Raw genomic sequence first — 23,055 nt, 5'->3', positions numbered from 1 at the left:
TTAAAGGGAAAGGCGAAATGCCTTTAAGGCCGGAACTACGTCGGAGGCGAAAAACCGTGCTCCCGCCCCGCCCTATCGGGCGCGGCTCCTAGGCCCGCCGTAGTCGCTGCTTTCGAGCCGGCGCTGACCCCACCTCCCGCCCTGCGCGGTCCCGCCCCCGCAGACAGAAGCAGGAGGCTGGCTGGTGCAGCGATGTTTAATGGCAATTTGTATAAACCAAGCCCATGCACACGTAGAAAGTGCTCTTGGAGCCGGCCAGAGCCCCCCGCCGCGCCAGGGAACCACAAGCCCGGCCGTGTAGCCCTCTCCGCGGCGCCTTAAATAGATTCTTCACTATACTCTGTATGGTACATTATGTACAAGCCCCTTCCCCTCCGGGGATGGGCGGGGTTCCGCAGCGCGTTCCTATATACACCCCCTTTCCTTTGGCCCCGAGGTTGGTGGCCAGAGTCGGGGTGATGGAGGAAGACGGGCAGAGAAGGAGGGAAACACACAAACGTGCGGAGCCAGGTGGGGGCGTGATCAGCCCTGAAACACGAAGGGAACCCGCAACGAAGGCAATGGTGAGGACCGAGGTGGATACATTCAGAGACGCGTCAAACAAATAAATAAGGCAAGTCAAGGAAGGGGCTGAGTCGGGTGCAGGCAGGGAGGGCGCTGTGGAGGAGGGGCAGGCAGGACTCCATAGATCACAGCTGAAGATGCAGGTATGTGGGGTGCAGGTCTTTGGGAGTCAGGAGCCGAAAGGAAGGGGCGACCAAGGTGTGAAGAGCGAGGGGCGGGAGTGGAAGTTAAGCACTTCGTAGAAGGAAAGAGTGGAGACCTGTAAAGGGCTCCGACGAAAGTTAAGGGGGCAAAGCTGCCAACTGGGAGCTCCCCTTCCCCGAGACAGCCTCTCCCTGTTAAGACTGCAAGAAGTGCCCCAGGATGGTGAGAGGCTGTGGAGAGGTCAAGTGGCCAGTCCAGGTTGGGGAAGCCCTTCCAGCTCCTGGTTCTGTTTCAGTTCCCTCATCCTGCAGAGAGACAAGGAAGGAGTCAGAGGAGACATGGGATGATGGCGGTGCCAGAGCAAGATGCCAGTAGGAGAAGGGCGAGTACCTGTGTCGGCAGCGCCGTAGGAATCTCATGATCTTCCGGGCTGCCTGGTCCTGCTTCTTGGTGAGAAAGGAGCTTCTGGTGGAAGAAAGAAAAGATGGAGCGATCTCATGGAACACCCAGGCATCCCTGCCCTCAGCCCCTGGGGAACTCTAGCAGGGAAGGGCAGGATAATGAGCAGCAGGGTATTGGAGGCCATAGAAAGTAGACATGGCTCAGTGGGTAGGCACAGAGGGCTAGGAGCTGGGGTTGCTGAGACCGTACTTGCTCCGAGCAGGCAGGGTCCCTGTGGGCCGGTGGGGAGGCCCCGGGCGGCGGCGGTAAGAGCGGTAGTGCTGTTGGATGAGCACGGCTGCTCGGCGGCTCTGCTGAAATCGCTTCTGTTCATAGTAGCTTCGGAACTTGCTCTGGATCAGGATAGCTGCTTGGGTCATCTTCTTATAGAGTGCAAACTGCAGGAATGGGGAGAAAGGACTGGCTGAAATGGAGATACAGAGACCCAGACCCCTGCAGGTCACCCCCAAATGCAGTTGATACGCATCTGTTTCTCAAACCCACAGGCTTACGGGAAGACTGAATCACCACGGACACAACCTCACCCCCAGATCTCATGCCTAATACCTTAAGTGCAATCCAGGTCAGCTTGTGGAGAGAGAAGGGGAATTAAGCTCCGGCAGCATCCTGGATGCTCTGGGCTGGGGTGTGGGTGTGGGCATGTTTTCAAGAAAGAAGGGGCTCACCTGTTTGTACTTCCGGTAACAGCGCTGGATCACAGCTGCTGCCACCTCCTGTTGCTCCTTCAGCCGCCGGCCCTGGGGGGAAGAGAAGTCTTACCACTAATGGCCCACCTGTTCCTCTGACGGACATCTGACCTCTGCCTCCAACTTGCGGGGGATCCCCAACTCTTCATCTCATCTAAGACCTGTCTGGATGACTGCTCTCCCTCCCAAGAGTCCTGGGGGTCGTAGTCTCCCCTCACTCAAGACTGTAACTTATCCCCTGCGGATCCCAGCCCCCTGACCTTATACTTCCGGAAAGCCGTCTGAATGACTCGGGCTGCTTCATACAGTTCCCGCTGCTCATGATCCGATAATGTCAGCAGGGCAAAGTCACTCTCCATCTTGCCACTGGCAGATGCGGAGAGAAACTCTGCCCAGGAAGGTGCTGGAGGGATAGCCAGGCGACCCCGCTCAAAAGGCAGTTCACTGCAGGGGATGGGGAGAAGGGCTGTCATAGAGCACCTGCAGTCCTTCCCCTCCTGGGGATGAAGGGAGACTTCCAGCAACAGAGCCTGAGAGAGTGGCCTCAGAGTTCAGAAGCCAGCTATAGTTCCCTTCTCAGGGCCTCGGCCAAAATAGAGCTTGGGCTGTGGGAAGCCTCCTTCCTCCTTCCCTCCCATTTTCCTTTGAAAAAGAATCCTGAGGCTTTGTCCCAAGCTGGTCACCTGGGAGGGGCTGAACTGGGGAAATGGTCCACATTCTCCAGGTAGCTGGCCAGCCAGGACATGGTCTCACTGAGCCCCACGGCCCCTGTTCGCTCTCGCAGTGGGGCTCCTGCCTCTGGCAGCCCCACAAAGTCTTCCTGTTTAATCCGCTCTGGTGTGGCTTCAATGATCTGCTTGGCCAGGGAGATCATGTCCACCTGGATGAAGGGGGAAGCTGGGTGAGCCCTGAGGGGCCCCAACAACCAGAGGTTTCTGCCCTGTCAGCTGTAGCCTCATTCTACTCTCTCTCTCATCCTCTCACCTGCTTTCTCTCAGACTGCTCTCCCTGCTAACTGTATTTTTCAGCCACTGTTTTGACTCATTCGTTTGCACTTAATCGGGCTCCCACTTGGGGGTACAGCCCTCTGTATTGAGAAGTTGTGGACATACAGGGGAGGAAGGACATACTCCAAAAGGGGTCTGAGGAGCTAAGCAAATGAAGGAGTTCATTGCCTTTCCATGTCAGCCACCACCGTGCACCCAAGTTTGCCCCATGCCCACCAACTAGCACAGGCTGTGCCCATGGCACATTCTCTCCATGAAGGCCCCCGCCCCTTCCGCTCGCCAAGAACCAGCCTTGCTGACCATATGTGGTCCCACTGAACGGCTCTAGCCCTGAATGCTGCAGCACTTTCTGCTGGCCACACTCCTTGTGATGGTCTCGAATTCTGTGAAACTTCCTTTGCTACCCTATTAATCCATTAACATCTCTAAAGCAGTTATGTCCCCAGGCTATGGCAGAGAAGTGGGTGCATCTGAAGAGTCCCTCACTCACTCATTCTATAAGACTTTCTGAACTTTTACCCTGTGTAAACTTATTGCCACCCCAGATCACTGCCATATACCTCCATCTTGCCAGCCTCTCTCCTCACCCACCCCCAGTTGCCCTCTATCACCCTGGCTCCCCAAGAACCTTGTTCCTTTATGGATTAACAGCTAACTGATAGATACCACTACAACCTAGCTCTAATTGAAGATAATGTTCCAGAATTTTTAACCTCTGATGCCACATGACTTCCGGATCACAAGGCCTGAAAGGAGCAAAGGGTTACTCTGTCTCAAAATGAGGGTGAATGGCCCTTTCCCAAACAAAAGGCAGAATGATTCTGCCTCATGGATCATCTGCCGCAGCCCATCTCTCTACCCCATTCCATGTGTAGCCCTCCTAATCCCATAACTGTAAACACTACCGGGATCACATCCACAGTGGATGGGCTGTCATCTTCCTCTGGAGCAGCCGCATCATCTGGGGCTGATGGAAGAGGACGAAGTGAGGGCTGGGGCCCTTTGAGACTGGTAGCCTCATAGTCCATGAAGAGTAGGGGGGCCTCTGGGGCACCAGAGGAGAGCTGGCCTGGGGCCATGTCCTCCATAGTAACTGCAGAGGCTGGCAGAGGAGCAGGGGGAGGACTGCCATCTGGGGCACTAGAATAGGCCGATGTGACAGAGCAGGTGCCATCTGACAGCTCCGAGGGCGAGGAGACGCTGCTCAGGCCTGTGAGGGTGAGGGTAAAGGAAGAGCATGAGGGCTGCAGCAGTCACCTGCCACCCTTCAAATCTTTGTCCCCATCCTTGTTCTCAATCTCCCTGTCTGCCCTTGCCACTATTATCTCTTACCCTCTCCTCCTCAGTTTGCCACCTTCTCTCCCACTCTTTGTTTCCTACCCTTTGGCTTTGCCTTGTTCTATCTTCACACCTACATCACTCTCAAAAAGTTCAGGGGCAGCCCTCACCAGTGTCTGGGCTGGAGGAGGGTGGTGATAGGGCAAGTGGGGGCTCAGCGGAAGCCTCCTGTCTCTGCAGTTCCTCGAGGCAGCGGGCAAGGCGCACGTGACCCCGGGAATGCGCCACGGAGAGGGGCAGGCGGCCCAGAGAGTCAGGAATGCTCAGCGCCTGTCGGTTCCAACGGAAGAGGAGCACAGCAGCTTCCAGGTGTCCCAGGGCACAGGCCCACATCTGAAGAGCGGGTAGGGAAGAGGGACAGGAGAAGGGGGGTGAGGACAGAGTGAAGGTAAGGCCTGGCCCCTTCTCCGGGTGGCCAGGGTTTCGGTCCCAGCCCTCCCACTCTTCCCCTGCATCCTTCCGAAGCCTGTTCTCGGTTGCACTGTTCCCGCTGCCACGGGCCCAGGTGTACTCAGGAGTCCAGCATCCTCACCAGAGGGGTGCAAGAGAAATGATCCACGTTGAGCGGGTCAACCTCTTGCTCTAAGTCCAAGCTTCCGGTCTCTACACTCCTGTGGGGTTTGGGAGAGGGATGACAAAGCCCAGTCAGGGAAAAAGTAGGCCAAGTAGAAATACCCAAAAGTAAGGGGACTGGGAAGCAAGCTGTCCAGAAGCACTAAGGCCAGTGGAATGAGGCAGTCAAGAGATTCCCACACATAAGGAGATGAAGAAGTTAGTGTCAAATCCTATTTCCACCCCACCTCCTTCCCACAGTGGCCCCAGTTCCCTCTTGGCAGGGCTCCAGGTCCTCCAGTTTCTCCTCAGTCCCCTGGCACTTCTGTCCCAGAGGCTGCCCAGCCCCCTCCCTGCTACCCCTGCTCACCGCCAGTGGCTCAGGGTCTCAATGAGGCGGGCGTAGCCCTGGGCAGCAGCCAGGTGCAGAAGGCTCATTCCTCGGAAGGGGCTTCCATGGGCCAGGCGTTCAGGACCCCTCCAGGTGGAGCGTGGGATCATGCTCTCTACCAAAACCACTACTCGTGCCTCGAATCCAGGCCCCTGGCCTTCATCCTGCGATACACACACCCTTATGCAGAGTCTGGCCTCAGCTTGAGATGGCCTTGGCCATCCATCTGTCCTCCCAGCTTCTGACTGCCCTAGCCGTGCCCCCCGCCCTAAACCTTGCCGCCCACTTTTTACTCCAGGTTCCCACCACCAGGACCTCTGACAGCCCATCGGCTCTCCTGGTTTGACTTCCTGTATCGCCTCGCCGTGCCCCACTCCCACAGCCACCCTCCTCCAGCCCCTCCAGCAGCCAGGCCTCACGCCCCCTTGCCCATGTTGTGCTTTCACATTTGCTCAGATTAGCAGCACACCCACAGATGGCTTCTTCCCTTCGGAACTCGGGGTTCCTCTGAGCCTTTCTCTAGTGTTCTTCCTTCAGTGACAAGGGACCCTCAGGGTTTTGAGTCTCTACTCTCTTGATCCCCTCCCCCACCCTCTCCTTACCTCCACCCTTCTTCAGACCAGAAATAGTCTGAAGCTTATCATGCCAAGAGGGTGCCCAGAATAGCCACTCTTGCCACGGGGTGGGGGTGAGAGCAGGGTGACGTCAGGGAGAAGGAAGCACTGGCTGAGGAGGATGGGACAGGAGAGTGAGGAGGGTCATACACTAGAGCCATTTTTTTAGGGAGACCCTGCCCCTGTTCCCTACCTCAGACCTCCCTACTGGAAGTACCTGGATTGGAGGAATGTCAGGACCCTGGCACGGCGCCTGCCCAGCCGCTGCAATCTCGGCCATCCGCTTCTCCATCTGCTCCAGCCGCTCCAGTATGGACATCCGGAACTGGTTGTCTGAGGGGAGTGGGGATGGGAGGCTTAGTGGGCAGGGCATAGGTGGTGCTCTGGACGCTCAAACTGAATCTGTCCCAAGATCTGTGAGGTGAAGACACAGAATATCTTCTTCCCCAAAACAACTCCTTTACCTATACACCTTCTAAATAAAACCCACCAGGACTCAGTTCTCAAATCATGGCTCTTAGTGCTATCCACTAACTCAACCCGAATTCAAACTGTGACAATTTCCTTGAAGACACAAAGATGGTAGGAATTCCCAAACAGCCATGTAGACCCCATTCGCCCCAAATCACAATAGACAGCTGCCTTTTCTTAGGTATAACATTCTGTGGGTTCTCCTTGCCTCAGACACTACCTCTGTCTCCCATGCTAGGCCTGAAGGACTCCAGAGTCCCTCTCTCTGTTAACCACTGGCCAAAAGAACTCAAGGACTGAGATTTGAAAGCACTGCCCCCTCCTCCTGGCCCCCTGCAGCTGTCTACAAAAAGGATTGGGGGGGGGGAAGGTGACAGAGATGAATAGCCACCGCCTCCCCTCCTACTCCCCACACAAATACACGTAAGCAAGTGCACACTCACATACACGCATGCACCGAGCTGTATCTCTCCCGTCCTGAGAGCACACAGGGACAAGGAGGGGCGGTGAGAGGGGATCAGAGCCATGGGACAACAGGCACAGAGAAAGGGGTGGAGGTTGGATATGTTCTGAGATGCCAGGACTAAAGAAGGCAGAGGTTAGAAGGTGATGAAGGTTTCAAGATGATGGTGGGGGGTGGGGGTGGAAAATGATGGGCAGAAACCCAGGTATAACAGAGAGGAGAGAGAGCAGAAAAGGTAAGTGAAGGGAAGGACCAAAAGAGAATTAGAGTTGAGAACCAAACAACTAATTAAGAAAGGAAGAAGAAGGGCAAGGTGAGACACTGGGTCAAGAAGAAGTGGAAAGAAGAACAAAAGAAAAGACCCATAGGAGAAATGGTAAAACCAAGATGAGACGGGGACAGAAAAATAAGATGATGTATAATCACAGGGGAGGACAGGACAGGACAGGACCAAGAGACCTGGCAAGATCCAAAGGCAGACGGACTCAAGTCTGAGCGACAGGTGTCCAGCACACACTTGGGCTCTGCATAGCATGGGCACTTGGCAAGGGTGAGACAAACCAGGAGCAGGAGCCCCTGAGCTAGACAGATGTGGGCATGAAGGGAGACAAACTCATCAAGGCAACAGGAGAACTGAGAAACCAAGAGGCAACAACAGAGACACCAAGAGGAAGAAAAAGAAACACAAACCACAAAAAGAAGCAGGTACAGATGGAAACAGTTCTCAAAGTCACAGGGAGGGATAGTTCAGTACCAGGCACAAAAACAGCTCCAGATTTAAATAAATATTCCACAATATTAACAGTGGTAGATACCACTGAGTAGTAACATAGTATTTATTCTCTATGCCTTTCTATAATTCCCAAACTATCTGTAATGAGCACACTTATACTTACAGGGGAAAAATACAAGAACTTTAAATACATATGTAACTGTACACATACTCGTATGTACTGCATATATATATTGCCCTAGGCTTGCCCTGCCCCAGCCTCTTGGCCTTGCTTTCCTAGATCTGCCATCGAGTCGATCCCGACTCATAGTGACCCCTCCTCGGGTTTCCAAGGCAGTATCTCTACAGATTGAGAATGTACAGGACAGGGCAAGAACTTAGACAAAGGTGATTTATGAGGAAGAGGAGGTAAGGAAAGCTTTGTTGCTGCATTCAGAAATGACTGAGGAAATAGGAGTTGGGAGAAGAGTGGTAAACTGGGGGCAAGGCAGTAACCACCTGAACCCTGAGGGGTGTAGAGCCGCGTAACAAGGCTCAAAGGTTATGGGGCTGGATGGTTGGGGTCAGAGGGCTAGGTACTCACCGTCCAAGGACAACCAGTCAAGCTGAGTGCTAGGCAGCGACAGGAAACGGCGGGCTCGATACTCAAAGAGCACAGAGGCAGAAAGGGGCCCCTCCCGCCCTGCCACCTGTAAAGACACCAGCCCTACCTCATGGGCTGGGGAGGATGGTATCAGCAAGAAGGGTTTTCTCTCTCTGAATTCTTCACTGGCCACAAGTGTCATTTTATATGTGACACCCCCCCCACTCCCTTGCTGTGGTCCAAGAGACCCTAGTGTCAATGGCTTTGACACTATTGGGAAGAGATTCCATTTACTCAAAAACTTAATACCTACAATGGGCCAGAGACCCCCTGAATTTAGACCCTGTTGTTAAGGATGTTCACTATTCAGCTACAAGGCCTGGAAGCTGAGGGTCAAGAGATAACTATATTTTACAAACAAGCTGAAAGGGGAATAAATCCCTTTTTTCATCCTCTAAGATCAGAGTCCAAAGGTTATGACCCTGTTACTGAGTGGGTAAAAGGAAGACACTGTCGACTAACAGGAGGCATTTAGGTGAGCAAAGGAGTCTAGACAAGGGCTGTCCAATAGAACTCTCTGCAGTGATGGAAATGCTGTAATTGTCTGCACTATCCAATAGGGTAGCACTAGCCACATGTGGCTCTTGCACTCAAAATGTGGTTAGTGCAACTGAGGAAATGAATTTTTATATGTACGTTGAATTTTTAATATAATAGACTTTTACAGGGGTGGGGGATGTGGTTCATAACTACGACTCAGACTTTCATAACCTGAGGACTGACCGTATTTAGCAGTTTGTGTGTGCTTGGCTCCTGTGACCCCCATGTGACACTAAGGCTTTATTTGAATACCTAAAGGGCAAGGGAAACTGACTAATTCTCTCTTGGGGGTGAACTTGGGCCAGACCTCTACCAACTGATTTGGAGAATCATAATTTGCTGCATCTTACATAATAGATCTCCAAACTCAGTGACTCCTCCCAGTAGCCCTACATAGAGTCCCTGGGTGGTACAAAGGGTTAACATGCTTGTCTACAAACTGAGAGGTTGGACGTTCAAGTCCACCCAGAAGCAACTCAGAAGAAAGGCCTGGTGATCTACTTCTGGAGAATCAGCCGTTGAAAACCCTGTGGAGCACAGTTCTAGTGTGACATGTGGAGTCTCTACAAGCTGAAGTGGTAACCAGATGTCCTCGACTCAATTTTGCATCATGTGGCTATAATCTTATGGGAGAAGATTGCTAGGTCTTCTTCTGATGAGAAAAGGAATTTTTAATTTAAATTCAAATAGCCACACATTGGACAGTGTATGTCTAGAAGCCATGGGTCTTCTAGTCCTAAGACTGGTCAGGAGAGAGCAACATCTCTCACTTCTCATTTTCCCAAGAACTCACTGAACCAGAGTCAGAGGCTCTTACTCCAATTGAGCTAGAGAGCTGGGGTAGATATTAGCAATCCCTTTGGCCAGATGTCTGACCTTACAGGAGGGGAGGCCAGGGATGCAAGAAAGGAGCTGACTTATCCTTGGTCACTAGGTAGCTAATGAGTAGATAGAACCTAGATGTCTTGACACCTAAGCTCAGGCTTATCCACCTGCTGGGGGAATAGAACCTGGGGCTCAGCCTCCAGACTGGAGGCGATCCTTGTCCTCTCAGGAACAATGCAATGCCATTTATCCCCAGAGCTTCCCTTCCTCTACTGTTCCCAATCCCCATACCAGGACAGTAGCAGCGTAAGACACCAGGCTGGACAAGTGAAGCTGGCACTGCAATGTGGTCAAAGACACAGGAGTAATGCTCGGTGGCCTCCGTCCACGGACCCGTGATGAGCACCTTGACCCCACCCTGCAGACATAGCAGAGAGTCAAGCAAGGGGAAGGGCTGTTGGGTGTTCAGACCCTTAGTATCTACTGCATGCCAGGCTCTGCACCAAGGTCTGGGGTTAGGGTCTAACAGGAGGCATCAGCTTGTTGATGCCTCCTCCCCTACATTCCTGCCGAGTGGTTACCTCATCTCTATCTGAATCTGCCAGAATGGGGGAACTCTCACTGCTTTCCCCAAGGCTAACTCATTTGCAGAGAGCTCTCAGCAAGAGGAAGTTCTTTCTTTGGCTCATTTGTCCCCACTGTAGTTCCTCCTTTACCTATCGGGGCAACGAAGAACAGAACTTCTTGCCACTGCTGGAGACAGTCAGGTAACCCAAGGTCTGCAATCACACCCAGCTATGTGTTCTTTTCTCTAGGCTGAAAAGCCCCAGTTCCCTCCCCTAGAAAACAGTTCACCAAGGGAATGAGCTCTCTGAGGGGCCTCTGTGGTCAATAAGGAGGAAGAGGGAGGAAGGGAACAACAGTTTAGATGGTGGTGGGTACTATGGAAACAGGAAAGAAACTATATGTGAAAACAGAGGTTGGGAAGAGAACTAAGAAGCCAGGGAAACTAGGTCACAGACCACTGGAGGGAAAGGGGCTATAGCTGATACAACTTATTTTGAGGATCCAGAAAACAGATGGGACCGATATGAGACGAGCTAGGCCCAAGACTCACCTCTGGGTAGGACCACTCTGGGGAGAAGTCTGTGATGGTGCTAAGGGCGGGAGAGAGCTGGGGGGCTGGGGCAGGGATGCTTGGAGCTTCATCACTGATGAGTTCTCCCATAAGGTCTGGGAATGATGAAAGACTGAAGGGTTCCAGTTCGCTGGCCCCACCAGGTCCTCCAAACAAAGCCTCCCCTCTTCCTGTCCTGCCCACTGGCTCTAGGGGGGCAGGTGAGGGTGGGGGTGAAGGAGGGGGTGAAGGTACAGGTGGGGCAGTCCCCTGGGCCTTGAATTCCTCCCCACCATCATCATCTTGGATGAAGAAACAGTTTCCTCTTCTCCCACCTGTTCCCGAAGGTGGAGGGAGACCCCGAGCAGCTGCCTGGGGTTCCAGGGCAGCAGCGGGCTCCAGGGCAGGACAGGGGACGTGCGCGGCCTCTGCCTCAGGGAAGTCTGGGCTTACTCCCTGCCCCCCTCCATATGTCTGGCCCCTCTGGGGGCTGTTGAGAAAACGATCAGGGTCAAAGGCAGGGCTGGGAGGAGCAGGTGGGGCAGAGGGCTCAGAGCCCACAACTACAGCCAAGCTCATGGAGGGCCTGGGATCACCCTGGGGAGCCAAGTGCCTGGTGGGGGTCAAGCCCCCAGTCCGCTGCTCCAGTCCCGTCAGCAGGAGAATAGCAGTGCCTCCTCTGGAGGAACCTCCTCGGGAGGTAGGAGGGCTCGCTCTGATTTCTAGGGGCTCGGCAAAGCCTGAGGAGGAGGAAGAGGAGGAAGAAGAAGATGGGGAGGTGTGTGCCTTGGGGAGCTCTGGGGGAAGTGGAGCTATCAGTGGAGGAGGCTCTGGGGGGTGAGGGTGTGGGACAGAGGTCAAGGTTAACGTTTGGGGCTCCACTTTGGGGGAGATGATGCGGTGTTTCGTGCTGCTGCATTTGTGGGTAAGGCTCCCAGAACCTGGAACAGAGAGGGGTTAGAAGGGGTAAGAAATCTTTCTCTGGCCTTCCTCGACTGGACCCAAACCCACTGCTGTCAAGTTGGTACCAACTCATCATGGCCCTAAAGGGCAGGGTAGAACTGCCCCATAAGTATATAAATATTTACAGAATATTCCCAAGGAGCAGAAGGTTGGAACCTCTGACATTTTGGCCAGCAGCCAACCACTTAACCACTGCTTCACCAGGGCTTTTTCCCCTGTTGGAAGCTTTCATCTATTCTGAGATTTTGCTACAGAACAGAGGTGTAGTACTGATTGTGGCCACTGGGAGGCAGCAGAGGTTTCCCCTCTCCCCCATCACACCTCTCCTGGACAGACAGATCGACCGACCGACCGACCAACCAACCGACCGACCAACCAACCAACCAACCAACCAACCATAACTGAACAAGCACTGCAAGGGAGGACTGGGACTGAGGCAGTAGCTGAAATACATAAGGCCACAGAAAAAGACAAAGAGAAGAACCAAGGGGATGCCAACCGGTAAAAAGCTATGGCTGGTGCTGAGGAGGCCAAGAATTGCTAAGGGTGGAAGGCAGAATAGAACACAGGCTGCCAGGCCTCTGGAGTAAAAGGAATAAGAGCCACTATGCGCCCAGATGGGAGGGCCTCTGTTCACTCAGCCCATCTTTCTGGGATGTGCAAAGGACTTGCAAATCAACATGCAAATCCCACCACTGATTCCCCTAGGCTTGAGTAAGAGCAGTATGGACATATGGGAAGAGAAAGCTAGAGTCAGGGGTCACTAACCAAGGCCCCCACTGCAGAGACAGGCATGAGTTCGGGGTGCAGGCTTGGTCGGGTGGGTGTCCAGGATCTGCTGCACCAGCTGTTCCACAGAGAACTCCTCTGCCCCGTTCCCACAGCTCCACTTGATGCCATGAACTAGAGGAAAGTTGTGGAGAAGTGCTGTGGGAACCCCACACAACAGCCCCCAAAGTACCTTGATGGCTCCTCCCAGCTCCAAGGCTCCTGGCTGAGGGAACTGATGCTGGCAGCCTCGAGAGTGCTTGGACATGTCGGTCACAGGTGTCCCTTCATATTGCACCTGGAAACGTACCAGGAACCCTAACACCCCCGGCTTGGCGGAAAATGGTCACTGCACAGGCTGCTGGGTCTAGAGGCCTGGCCCCTTGGAGGGGCCCTGTTCCCATGCTCCCCATGGAGCTCTTCCCCAGCCCTGCCAGCTTACACATAGGCTTCAGCTGTCCCAACAGCTCATCCCGGGACCACTTCAGCCACTCTCGACGGTCGCTGCTGATGGAACAGAAGATGGGGCTGCAGCCCTTTCCGCAGTCTTCCAGGGCTGGGACGTTCAGATAGTGCACAAGGACGATGTCGGGGTTCTGAGAACACCAGGGTACACATACAGAGAATGGGAGGGCCTGAGGTCCAGGTGCTCAGCTTCCCAGTCCTCACTTCTTTCTGGGGCAACCCCCCAACCTCACCCCCAATTTCTGGCTTTCTCCATCCCCAGCTCCCTCACTTCTTCCCAATGTCCCTTCCCAGGTTAGAACCTAGCTACCCTCCCATTCCATCCTCTAGATCCCATTTCCCTCAAAGAGCCAGGGAGAGGAGTCCCCGCGCTTTTCTGTCCTTACCTGGAGCAGCCAGTAGCAGCGCCGATGGAATGTGGGGACGATGGAAGAGTGAACGTAGCAGCCATAGAGACACTGCCAGGAGACAGGCTGGGGTGGGGGGAGGGCTAGTCTGCTCCCCAACTCTTCCTCTGTTCAGTCCCTTTGCAGGAATCCCAATCTTTCCACCAGTTCTTCTTTGACCCTCTCCCCACTCCCACTTACTCCCCACCTCTTTCAAATGCCAACAGCCTGAGTCACAGATGACAGATGGAGAGAGAGGAATGGTGGGGCAGGGGAACTACAAGGAGGACCAAGTTTAAAATATCGGCCTTTCTAGAAACCAAAGGGCAGCGCAAGGATGCACTGGAGATAAGGAACAACGACTTGGGGAAGAGAGGTTCATTATCTGGAGCCCTAAGGGAAATGCAAGAGGAATGGGGGAACTGAGCACTGAGGGGGAGGTATGGCCTAAGTCCTGAAGAGTTGGGTCTTGGAGGGATACGGGAAGCAGACAGTGGACACCGACTCTTACCTCCATGCCCTGGACCTTCAGCTTCATGTGGTCCTCTCGGGTGGTCTTCCCATCCTTCCTCTTCTTCCAGAGGTAACCATCCTTCCGGTATTTCACCTTCTTGCGGTTGTAGAGGATGATGGAGCCATTCTGAGGCCTGGGGAGGGAAAGGCTGGCTTCAAGTTCTATGAACAGGACCTGGGACCCTTGCCACTCTCCACCTTTGTTAACTTTCTCACCTTGTCTTTGGGGCACAGGACAGCCACTCATCATGCTTCTCAAAGGTGATCAAGTAGGATGCAATCTCCTGTGGGAGAGACACTTGGGGTAGGTGTCCCCTTTATAAAGAGTCTCAGCCTGGCCTGAGTCATCTTTTTGGAGCCTTACTCTTACAGAGTTCTAGAAGCTAGTGGAGGATGCTTGCAGGCATCGACCCAGCAAGGACCACTGCCCTCCTAAAAATCCCAGGTTTCATTGCAGATGAAAATCTAACCTTCCCCTCTTCTCTTTTTCCCAACTGGTGTCTTTATCTTAGGGCCAGGTTCAAGCTCTTCATCACCCATCCTCACACTGCACATAATTTTACTCCCTCCAAATCCCAGTTTTGTGCTACCACCTGACTAAAAATACTTCAACGGTTTGGCACTGCCAATAATTCCAGACTCCTCAGCCCGAGTCTGAGATTTCCCCTGACCAGGGATCAAACCAGTGTCCTCACTGTTAATAGACATGTCACCTACCACTCCAGCGTGGTCCATGGATTCTTCCCTGAACATGTCCTGAACACTCACCCCCTGAATGGTAGTGTTCTATCAGTGCTATGTTCACAAATCTCCAAGTCTGGAGACCCTAGCCATTTGACAGACCAAGTCTCTTTCCAGATGTTCTACAAAGCCCCGCTGACCAGCATGGCCGTCCCTGGAGGCTCCATAGCACTTACAATAACCACACACACACACACACGCACACATCCGTTTACTGATGGCTCACCGCTAACATTAAATCAGTCATTATCAACGACTAACTACACGCAATGCGATGCGTGGGGGCGCACAGAAAGTGTCTAACACAAGGACTCTGTTGTCCAGAGAAGGCAATATCAGTGGTGGTTAAAAGCATGAATTCTGGAGTGAGGGAGATAAACCACATGAGGTCAATCGGTTTCCTCATCTATGTCATGGGGATAACAACATCATTACAAAACTAAATGAGATAATGCAGGTCAAGTGCTTAGCATAGTACCCGGGATGTAAGAAATACTTTATAGATGGTAGCTACTATTAATTATTACTTTGAACCCAAGTGTATATGCCAAGAAGTGAGCTCCTATGAAGTCCATGAGGAGCTCTGGTAGTGTAGTGCCTAAGGCATTTGACTGCTAACCAGAAGGCTGGTGGTTCAAACACACTAGCCACTCCTCGGAAGGAAAGTTGGGCAATCTACTCCCACAGTAATACTGTCTCAGAAACCCAAGGAGGGGTCACTATGAGTTGGATATGATTCGACGGCAGAAGAGTTTGGTTTTGGCTTATAATCCCCAAAGAGACTACAGCACTCAGGAGTGTCGACCTCCTTTCACCCTCCTCCGGCCCATGAGGTCCTGGTAGGCCCTAATCCCCAGGGTCCCTAGAAAACCTCATTTGTATTCCATCGTAGCCGCTCTGGAGGCAGCAGAGGACAGCGAGGAAGACACTCCAGCAGCTTCTTGGGGAGAAAGATCTTCAGGTGGTGGCTGTTCTCTAGAGGAAGGACATAGTGTGTCATCCCTGACAGTATCACCACTGATATCCCTGTGATAGCTCAGGGAAAAGGGGCTGAAAGCAATCCAGAAGATGGGGGAAAACTGAGGCAAAGAAATGGGAGCAGAGCAGGGGATCCAAGAATTAGAGAGCTACCCCAGTGGGAGGCAAGAAAAAAAGGCTATGCCCGAACTAGGACCCTAGCTTGTAAACTTACCAGCAACCTCAGTGGTGTCCTTGGTATTCATGGTGAGGGGTCCAGGGGGCAAGGTCACCCCCGGCCTGAGGGGCCGGGGGGAGGGGGAGTCTGTGCTGGGAAGGGAGAGAACAAGGTCATGGCAGAAGCCCCCACACTAATCCAGCATGAGATGGTGAGGGGTACAGAACTGGGTCAGTATATCTGGAAAAGATGAGGAAGAGAGAAAGTGGCTAGACCATGATGTGAGAGCAGAAGCAGGGCGTGGAAGGAGAACACAGACACGGTGCCAGGGACCAAGAGCAGGGACACTCCAAACGGTGGGGGAAGGGAGAAGGCTGGGCCTCAGAGGCACTACAGCTTGGCTTGGGGGCTGGGACTCTGGGCATCTGGTCCTCGAAGGATGGTTTGGTGAAACAGAGCCTGAACGCTGGGGAACAGCAGGGACTTAGAAGACACACCCTGAGTTCCTTCTGTATTTGATTTTTCCAAGGGGAAGGGCAGATCTGATAACCAACCCTAACCTACTCTTTATCCTCCACACTGCTCAGGGCAGAACTTGGGCTACACACTTAGGACAATCCATCTTCCACCCTTAGGCTAACGTGCCCTCCGCACCGCTCCTCCCAAACGTCTTTGCCTCCCCTGGCCTCCAGGCCTAACCTACCCCATCTACCACTCTAGCTCCGCCCGAGGCCCCCACCCTCGTAGAGGAACAGATGGAAGCTGGAGGAGGCTCTCAGCGCGCGCTCCGCCAGGTGTCGCGGATGGAGATGGGGAGGAGGCCCGTCCCAGCTAGGCTGTGGGCACCCAAGCTGGGGTTGGGGATAAGGACTCCGCCCCAGGGCGCAGGTGCGCACTCCCGGGCTGGGCAGCCTGCCAGGGTGCGGAGCGGGAGCCGGAGCAGGTCCTGGGCTGCGGGCCCTGGGGCGGCGCCTGACTCGGACGCCTTGTCTGCGGGGCAGCCCCTCACTGCTGGGCAATGGTCCCGGGAGGACTTCCGAGGTGGGAGGGTCCCGCCCTCATAGAGGGATGTTCTGGAGAAGCCGCGGACAAAGTCCGCGGGCGCGCGGCGCGCAAGGGACAGTGAGGGTGCCAGGACCCAAGGGTCCCCGGGACAGTCCCCGGCACAAACAGCTCCGCCGTGGGACCCAGAGCGGAGCGGCGCCCCCTGGCGCGGGGGAGGAGGATGGAAGCGGAGAGGTGGAGGCGAACCGGGAGGAGGGAAGGTGGTCCCTCGACCGAAGCTCCGCGTCCGTACCAGGATGAGCTGCGCCCCCTGGCGCGGGGGCGGAGAGGCAGGCTAGAGGCCCTGGCTCTTACCTCCTGGGGTCCCGCAGGTGACGGCGGCAGCGGCCATTCTACCCCACATCGACCCCCCCCCGGCGCCGGGTGACAGCGGCGTCCTACGTCACTGCGTAAGGGGCGGGGCCTCCCAATTAAGGGATGGGGCTTAGGAAGGGAACCGGGGGTCAGCACACGTAGACTCTGGGTGGGGCGCTAGGCGGATGGACTCAGCTATCAGATCCCCGAGCCAGGCCGAGGGCCAGGCTGCTGGGAAGCCTCTACAGGGGCAACAGTGCTGAGGGGCAGGATTCCGGGGTCCCGGAGGCGGAAGTTCAGCCGACTGACTGACGGGACTCCGGGGCGGAGGCTGCCGTCAGGTGCTGGAAGCCGAGGGGCTGGGCGAGGAACGTTAGACTAGGCAGCACTTTTCTTCTTGAATTTTGGGGGCCCACTCCAACTTAGTTCTAGCTGGGTCCTCCAGAATGGGAAAGGAATCCACCTCTCTTATTAGTCCTCCATTCCTGCTTCACAAAGAGAAAGACACCATCTGAGCTTGCCTTGCTTGCTTTAATAACAGAACAGAGAAGGAGAAACACAGTGCCAGGAGCGGGTCTTAGAGGAAAACAGGACTTGGGGAGCTCCTGTGAGGAGGGTAGGTTGAGATGGGAGTCCAAAGAGGCTGTTAATATCTAATTCCAAGAATGGCAAAAGAAGCTGAAAAAGCCTTGATGTCAGAAATGTAGGAAGTGGTCTGGTGTCCAAGAGGCACTATCACCTTTGAGCCTCAAGTTTTCTCCTTATTCCTCAGGCTCAAATTCTATCCCCCAGGGACTGTAAAGGGGTCTCCCATTGGCTGTGACAGTGCTGTAGGAGGTCAGGAAGCCCTGTCCCCTGGAAAGGCAAGACTCCTGGCCCAGGGGATTCCAGGGAGACCAAAGCAGCTGTAAAAATAAGATAAATTGAAATAAAGAATAGAAACATAGCTCTCCAGATTTCCTAACCCCCACACCAAGGTACCCGAAAGCCTCTGGCTCTTACCTACTTTATTTTTGTTTCTCTCAAATCCTAGACAGGTTCTCCTCTTTCCATCCAAGACTAGGGATCCACATGACCCTCTACCACACCACCCTCCAACCATACCTGGGCCCTGCCAGGAGGGAGGAAATAGTCCTCTTCCGGTAGATAAGCTGCCCTCTCCTCTTCCAGATCAGGGTACTCAGTGGCATTGGGGAATCCTGGGCCCTTTTCACCAAGCATCAGGGTCTCAGAGGCCACCCCAGAGGTGCCCCACTGGGCCTTCTTCAGTCTGTGGAGACTTTAGATTTAGGAGAGGTGCCTGGACTCCTTCCCTCCCCATTCTTCACCCTTTTTCTTCAAATATTTCCCATGGGGACCCCTTATACTGAAGTATTTCCATTATCCTCCTGTTCTATGATATGCTTGCCTGTCTTCAGTTATCCAGTTTTCACTTGATCAAACTTAATGTGGCTCATCTTCTAGCCCTCAGCTCCCTCCTCCTTTCCACATTACGGAAATTCTGCTTCAAATATATCAAGCCCATGGCTCATTCCCAAACATCTCTAATTCCCTCAAAGCTCTCAATCCCATCCTTGGCTCAAAGGATCCTGCCCTAGGACCCTGTTTGGTTCCCAGAGTTCAGACCTCTCTCTTCCTTACTCATCGATCATTCCCTGGCGCCTCCTTAGATCCTCCAGGTGATAAGCGACAGCCCTCACCCGGGCTGGGATGCCCCCAGGTCCCCGCTGTACTCCCACCAAACGTGGCTTCCTTTTCTTCCTTCTGCAAAGCATCTCAGGGGGTGGGAGCCCCTCAGGAAGGTACTGGCCAGCCTGGGAGCAGCCAGTGGCTCTCTGTGCCAGAGAATGGAAAAAGGAACTAGAAAGTAGAACAGGTCTCACAGGGGAATTTGAACTGCAATGGGGAGCTTTGGAAAGCCCAGATCATAAAAACATGGCTGTGATCTAGAAAACATAATGATTGAGTCACAGACTCATAGAAAGGAGGGCCTGGTCAGTGGACTGGTTGAGGACACCAGAGGGAAGGGTAATGGGGAGAGCTGAGGATGATGGGTATGGGTGTATTTTTAGCAAGAAGCATAGAAGGACAGAGTTTGTCCTACCAGCATGGATGGAATGTACTGTTCCTCCGCCCAGATGAGGCTGTGAAACACAACAAATGGGTTAGTGCAGGGAGGATACCCCCACCCATACTGCTTCTCTAATGACCTCTCCCAAACACCTGACTGGCATTAGGAGCTACAGCATCCATCAGCCAGTGAGGCAATTACGGCTAGACTAGAGCTAATTGCGATCTGACTTTATGGTAGTTTAAAACTGTAAGCTTCACCTTCCCATCTCCTGTTAGGCCCCATTTTCTCCCTTGCTACCCACCTGGGCCTTTGACTAAGGTTTTCCCAGAAGATGTCTCCATACTGCTGGGGTGGCATTCTGAGGCTCTTCTGAGGCAAGCTGCGGGGTGGAGATCGGCGGACCACTCTGGAGCATCTGAGGTGAGGATAAGGCAGGCTCAGGAGATTCAGCAGCACTTGTTGTTCCATGGAGCTCTGGGGGCACAGTGCCTAAGGCATTTGACTGCTAACCAGAAGGCGGTTCAAACCCACCAGCCACTCTTCGCAAGGAAGGTTGGGCAATCTACTCCTGTAGTGATACTGCCTGGGAAACCCAAGGAAGGGTCACTATGAGTTGGATCCCACTTGATGGCAGTGTGGTGGGGTGTCTTTCCATGGGAACATACAGCTGCCCAGGCTCCCTCTCTTATCCACTTTAGCTGAGAAATGTGGTAAGCCTCCGATTTGGAAGGCGTTTGGAGCTGGGGTGAGGGTAGATACTGGCAAGGGTTGGAGCCTCAGATCTCACTGAATCTCAAACCTCTAAGCTCCACAGTCAGAGAACATCATATTTAGCAAGCAGGGTTGTTGGCTACTCAGGTGGTTAGACAGAACAGGGTTCTTTTGGTCAATGCAAGGATCCAGCAGAGTAGAACCTCTGTTTACCTCTGTTTATCTCCCTTATCTCATTTGGACTAAATTCTTCTAGGCAGGGATAGATGTGCAGAGCTGTTTGAGAACAGTGTTCTTTATTTCCAAAGCTTTCAGTCTGAATGATGACTGCCCTCCTGATCTCTGGAAGTAGAGAATCCTAGGGCTTTGGCCAGGGGCTCTTTATCTTTCCTATCTCCATCTCTCCTTAGGTGACCTCATTTATTGCCATGACTTTAACTATCACCAATGTGCTGATAACCCCAAATCTCTATCTCCAGCTCTGGCTCCTTCCCAGGGCGCCAGATTTGCAGGTTCAACTGCCCACTCAATATCTCCCCAGCTTTTCTCTTCTCACTGAAAGGTACCCCAAACACCCAGTTTCTAGGGCCAAATATCTGGTATGCCTCACTTTCCCTCACCTCCCTATCTAATCCACTAGCAAATCCTATTCTACATCTAAAATATACTCAAATGTGATCACTTCTCACTATTCCCACTCCCATCACCCTACTCTAAGCTATCACCCCCTGCCTGGACTATTACAATAGCCTCCTTCTCTCCCTGCTTCCATTTCCAATCTCCCAACTATCTCTATCCTGCAAAGAGCAGTGAGAATAATACTTTAACACATGATAATAGGAAATGATAAAAGGTTTGAGATTTACTTCAAAATAATCTAGGAAGTAGGAGGCAAACAGATGTATAGATGAAAACACTATCCATATAACGATACTTAATTAAGCTGAGTGAAAAGGATATATTTAGCTCATTATACTATTTTCTCTGCTTTTGTATTTATTTGAAATTTTCCATAATAAAAAAAGTTGGAAAAAAGTGTGATCATGTCACTCCCTTGCTTAAAACCTTCTAATGGCTTCCACTCTCCTGAGAATAAAATCCAAGCTCTTTTTGTTGGCCTATACGGTTCTATAGGATTTGGCCTTTGCCTACCTCTCTGACTATACTCTCTATTTTTCCCTTGATCACTCAGGGTCAGTTATACTGGCCTGCTTCCTGTTTCTAGAAATTACCAAGCTTGTTTCCTTCTGAAGGTGTTTTCCTGCTATTCTGTTATTGCTCTTTATTCTTATCATGACTGTTGTTGTTATGTGCTGTCCAGTCAACCCCTCCTTGGGTTTCCAAGGCAGTATCACTATGGAAGTAGATTGTCCCATCTTCCTTCTGAGGAGTGGCTGGTGGGTTTGAACCGCCAGCCTTCTGGTTAGCAGTCAAGTGCCTTAGGCACTATGCTACCAGAGCTCCTTATCATAAGTAGCTTCTTTTTATTTTTCAAGTCTCAATTCAAACTTACCTCTCCAGAAGTCTTCCACAATCACCCTATCTAATCTTGTATCCCATAAAACACTATTTTCCATGTAATTATGGAACATTTAATTATGTAACAACAACAACAACATAAAACTATTTTCCATTTAATTATAGTCCTGTTTTATTTTGTTCATAGTACTTATTACTAAATCAAAACCCACAGTTATCGAGCCAATTCCAATCCATAGCAAACCTCATTCGGTTTCCAGGGCTATAAGTCTTTACGGAAGTAGATTGGCTCATCTTCCTCTTGCTGAGCAGCTGGTGGGTTTGAACCACTAACCTTCTGATTAGCATCCAAATGCCTCATCCACTACACCACCAGAGCTCTTTATATTTGTTTACACATTCTGTCTCCTCCCTCTAGAATATAAGCTGTATGAAAGCAGGTCCAATCTTACTAAGTGCTGAATTTCCAATGCCTAGAACATTGTATTTATTTAAAGCAATCTAAATACACTAATGAGTCATCAATCCCCTGAGAGTAGGCATTGATTGTCCTGTTCTTTATTTCCTAGTCTCAGGGCAGGACTCAGGATACAATCTTCCCTCCATCCTATCCCCCCGTACTCTATTGGGTGGGGAAGACTCACTTGGCAGAAGGGATGAAATTGTCTTCATCTTCCTGTACCTGCATGACTGGACTGGGCTGGGTAGCTGGAGTCTCCCCCTTGGCCTTGGAAGGATAATAGAAAATGAATCATTCACTCACGTAATAGCTCAGGGAGGAGACCAGTAGCAGATTTAGAGATTGGGATGAGGGTGTATGGGTCCCAAAATAAAAAGAGAGCTTAAAGAGTTATTTCTAGTGCTGAACTGGGTGTATTGGCTGAACATACAGATTCAAGATAGTGAGCACAGGAGAGGTGGATATGGTAAAAGTAAAGAAGAAAGCCAAATGTATAGAGTAAGTACAGTTGGCAGTTAAGTAACTGGCAATATGGGATGATAAAATGAGAAAGGATAACAGGTGAAGACTGAATGGGGCAGGGATATTTGAGGGTAGTTGGTATAGAATTGGTGGTTAGGGGCAGGTTAGAGAAGTGGCAAAACTGAAGACTAGTCAACAAACTGGGTATGAGAGGTTAGTGAAATTTAAGTGTGGACAGAATGGTTAATTGATGACAGGGAGGGAAGGGGCAGTTGACAACGCTGATGAGTAAAGAAGGTGAACAGAGTCCATTGCATGGATCCAGAATTAGGGGCAGCCAAGGATCACTTGAGAACCAGATGAGGTGGCAGAAAAGACAGTTAAGAGTATTGAGTTAGGACAGGACAGAAAAGGCCAATTGGAAACTGTTAGAGGTGAATAAGTATACCCAAGGGCATGGGCTGAGAAAGCAGTTAGGCAAAGTGAAAAATGGAAAGAGTAATAATTCAGCTGAGATAGCAGACAGGGATAGTTAGAGCTGGGCCTATAGGCAGGTGGGGTCTAAAGGGGATGTCATAGGCCAGAAGGGGGGGTGAGCAGAACTCAAGGTTGAATTGGCAGTTCAGAAGCATCCAGATCTCGGGTAGTTGGTCTTGAGTGAGTGGGCAGGATGAGTCTAGGAGGGAGGCAAGGTCTTGGAGGGCAACCCCACCTGAGAGGACAGACCTGAGGGATCATTTAATCTGAGTCTGGGGTAGAGTGCCCTGAGCGGAGGCACCAGGCCTGAGGGGATGGCTTGGGCCGTAGCAGAGGGACTAGGGGTGTGGCCAGAGCCTTGGAGTAAGCAGCCAAGCTTGAGGGCAAAATCGGGGGCCTGAGAAAACCATCAGGCAAGAGATGGTAGACCCATGCCTGAGGAGACCTGGTTGGGTCAAGGGGGTGGCTCGGGCCTGACAGGAAAGCCTCGGTCTGAGGCAGCACCCAGGCCT

General features: G+C 52.4%; 2 protein-coding genes across 2 annotated transcripts; both read right to left on the bottom strand.

Annotated features, from left to right (window-relative positions):
* Positions 1-949: 949 nt before the first annotated feature.
* CAMTA2 (calmodulin binding transcription activator 2) lies at positions 950-15,609 on the bottom strand. The gene is made up of 22 exons (XM_007937528.2): positions 15,579-15,609; positions 15,258-15,361; positions 13,862-13,929; positions 13,644-13,779; positions 13,133-13,204; positions 12,724-12,877; positions 12,282-12,416; positions 10,551-11,491; positions 9,725-9,851; positions 8,009-8,143; positions 5,976-6,091; positions 5,124-5,308; positions 4,734-4,812; positions 4,312-4,534; positions 3,769-4,073; positions 2,540-2,736; positions 2,117-2,300; positions 1,836-1,907; positions 1,717-1,737; positions 1,360-1,547; positions 1,099-1,173; positions 950-1,013 (listed from the first exon to the last, which is right to left on the bottom strand). Exons 1-22 carry the CDS (start codon positions 15,607-15,609, stop codon positions 950-952), a joined length of 3,612 nt encoding a protein of 1,203 aa, XP_007935719.1.
* Positions 15,610-17,641: 2,032 nt separating this feature from the next.
* On the bottom strand, positions 17,642-21,832 carry INCA1 (inhibitor of CDK, cyclin A1 interacting protein 1). Its single transcript, XM_007937603.1, has 6 exons — positions 21,789-21,832; positions 19,256-19,369; positions 18,985-19,024; positions 18,522-18,715; positions 17,985-18,150; positions 17,642-17,785 (listed from the first exon to the last, which is right to left on the bottom strand). The coding sequence occupies exons 1-6, from the start codon at positions 21,830-21,832 to the stop codon at positions 17,642-17,644; spliced, it is 702 nt and encodes a 233-aa protein (XP_007935794.1).
* Positions 21,833-23,055: the final 1,223 nt, after the last annotated feature.

This window comes from Orycteropus afer, unplaced genomic scaffold (genome assembly GCF_000298275.1).
Source record: "Orycteropus afer afer isolate SDZICR_OR568_19922 unplaced genomic scaffold, OryAfe1.0 scaffold00042, whole genome shotgun sequence".
NCBI classification, from domain to species: Eukaryota; Metazoa; Chordata; class Mammalia; order Tubulidentata; family Orycteropodidae; genus Orycteropus; species Orycteropus afer.
This window is presented reverse-complemented; position numbering and strand designations above follow the sequence as displayed.

Bases quoted from the DNA above. Each gene is read 5' to 3' on its own strand.
- CAMTA2 (XM_007937528.2), bottom strand. From the start codon at position 15,609: ATGAATACCAAGGACACCACTGAGGTTGCTG. The intron at 12,417-12,723 runs GTAAGCTGGCAG...ACTTTCCTCTAG, and splicing joins GGGACAGCTGAAGCCTATGT to TTCATGGCATCAAGTGGAGC. The intron at 11,492-12,281 runs GTTAGTGACCCC...TCTCTGTTCCAG, and splicing joins TCTCTGCAGTGGGGGCCTTG to GTTCTGGGAGCCTTACCCAC.
- INCA1 (XM_007937603.1), bottom strand. From the start codon at position 21,832: ATGCAGGTACAGGAAGATGAAGACAATTTCATCCCTTCTGCCAA. The intron at 19,370-21,788 runs GTGAGTCTTCCC...TCCTCACCTCAG, and splicing joins AATTTCATCCCTTCTGCCAA to ATGCTCCAGAGTGGTCCGCC. The intron at 18,716-18,984 runs GTAGGACAAACT...TCTCTGGCACAG, and splicing joins AGTACATTCCATCCATGCTG to AGAGCCACTGGCTGCTCCCA.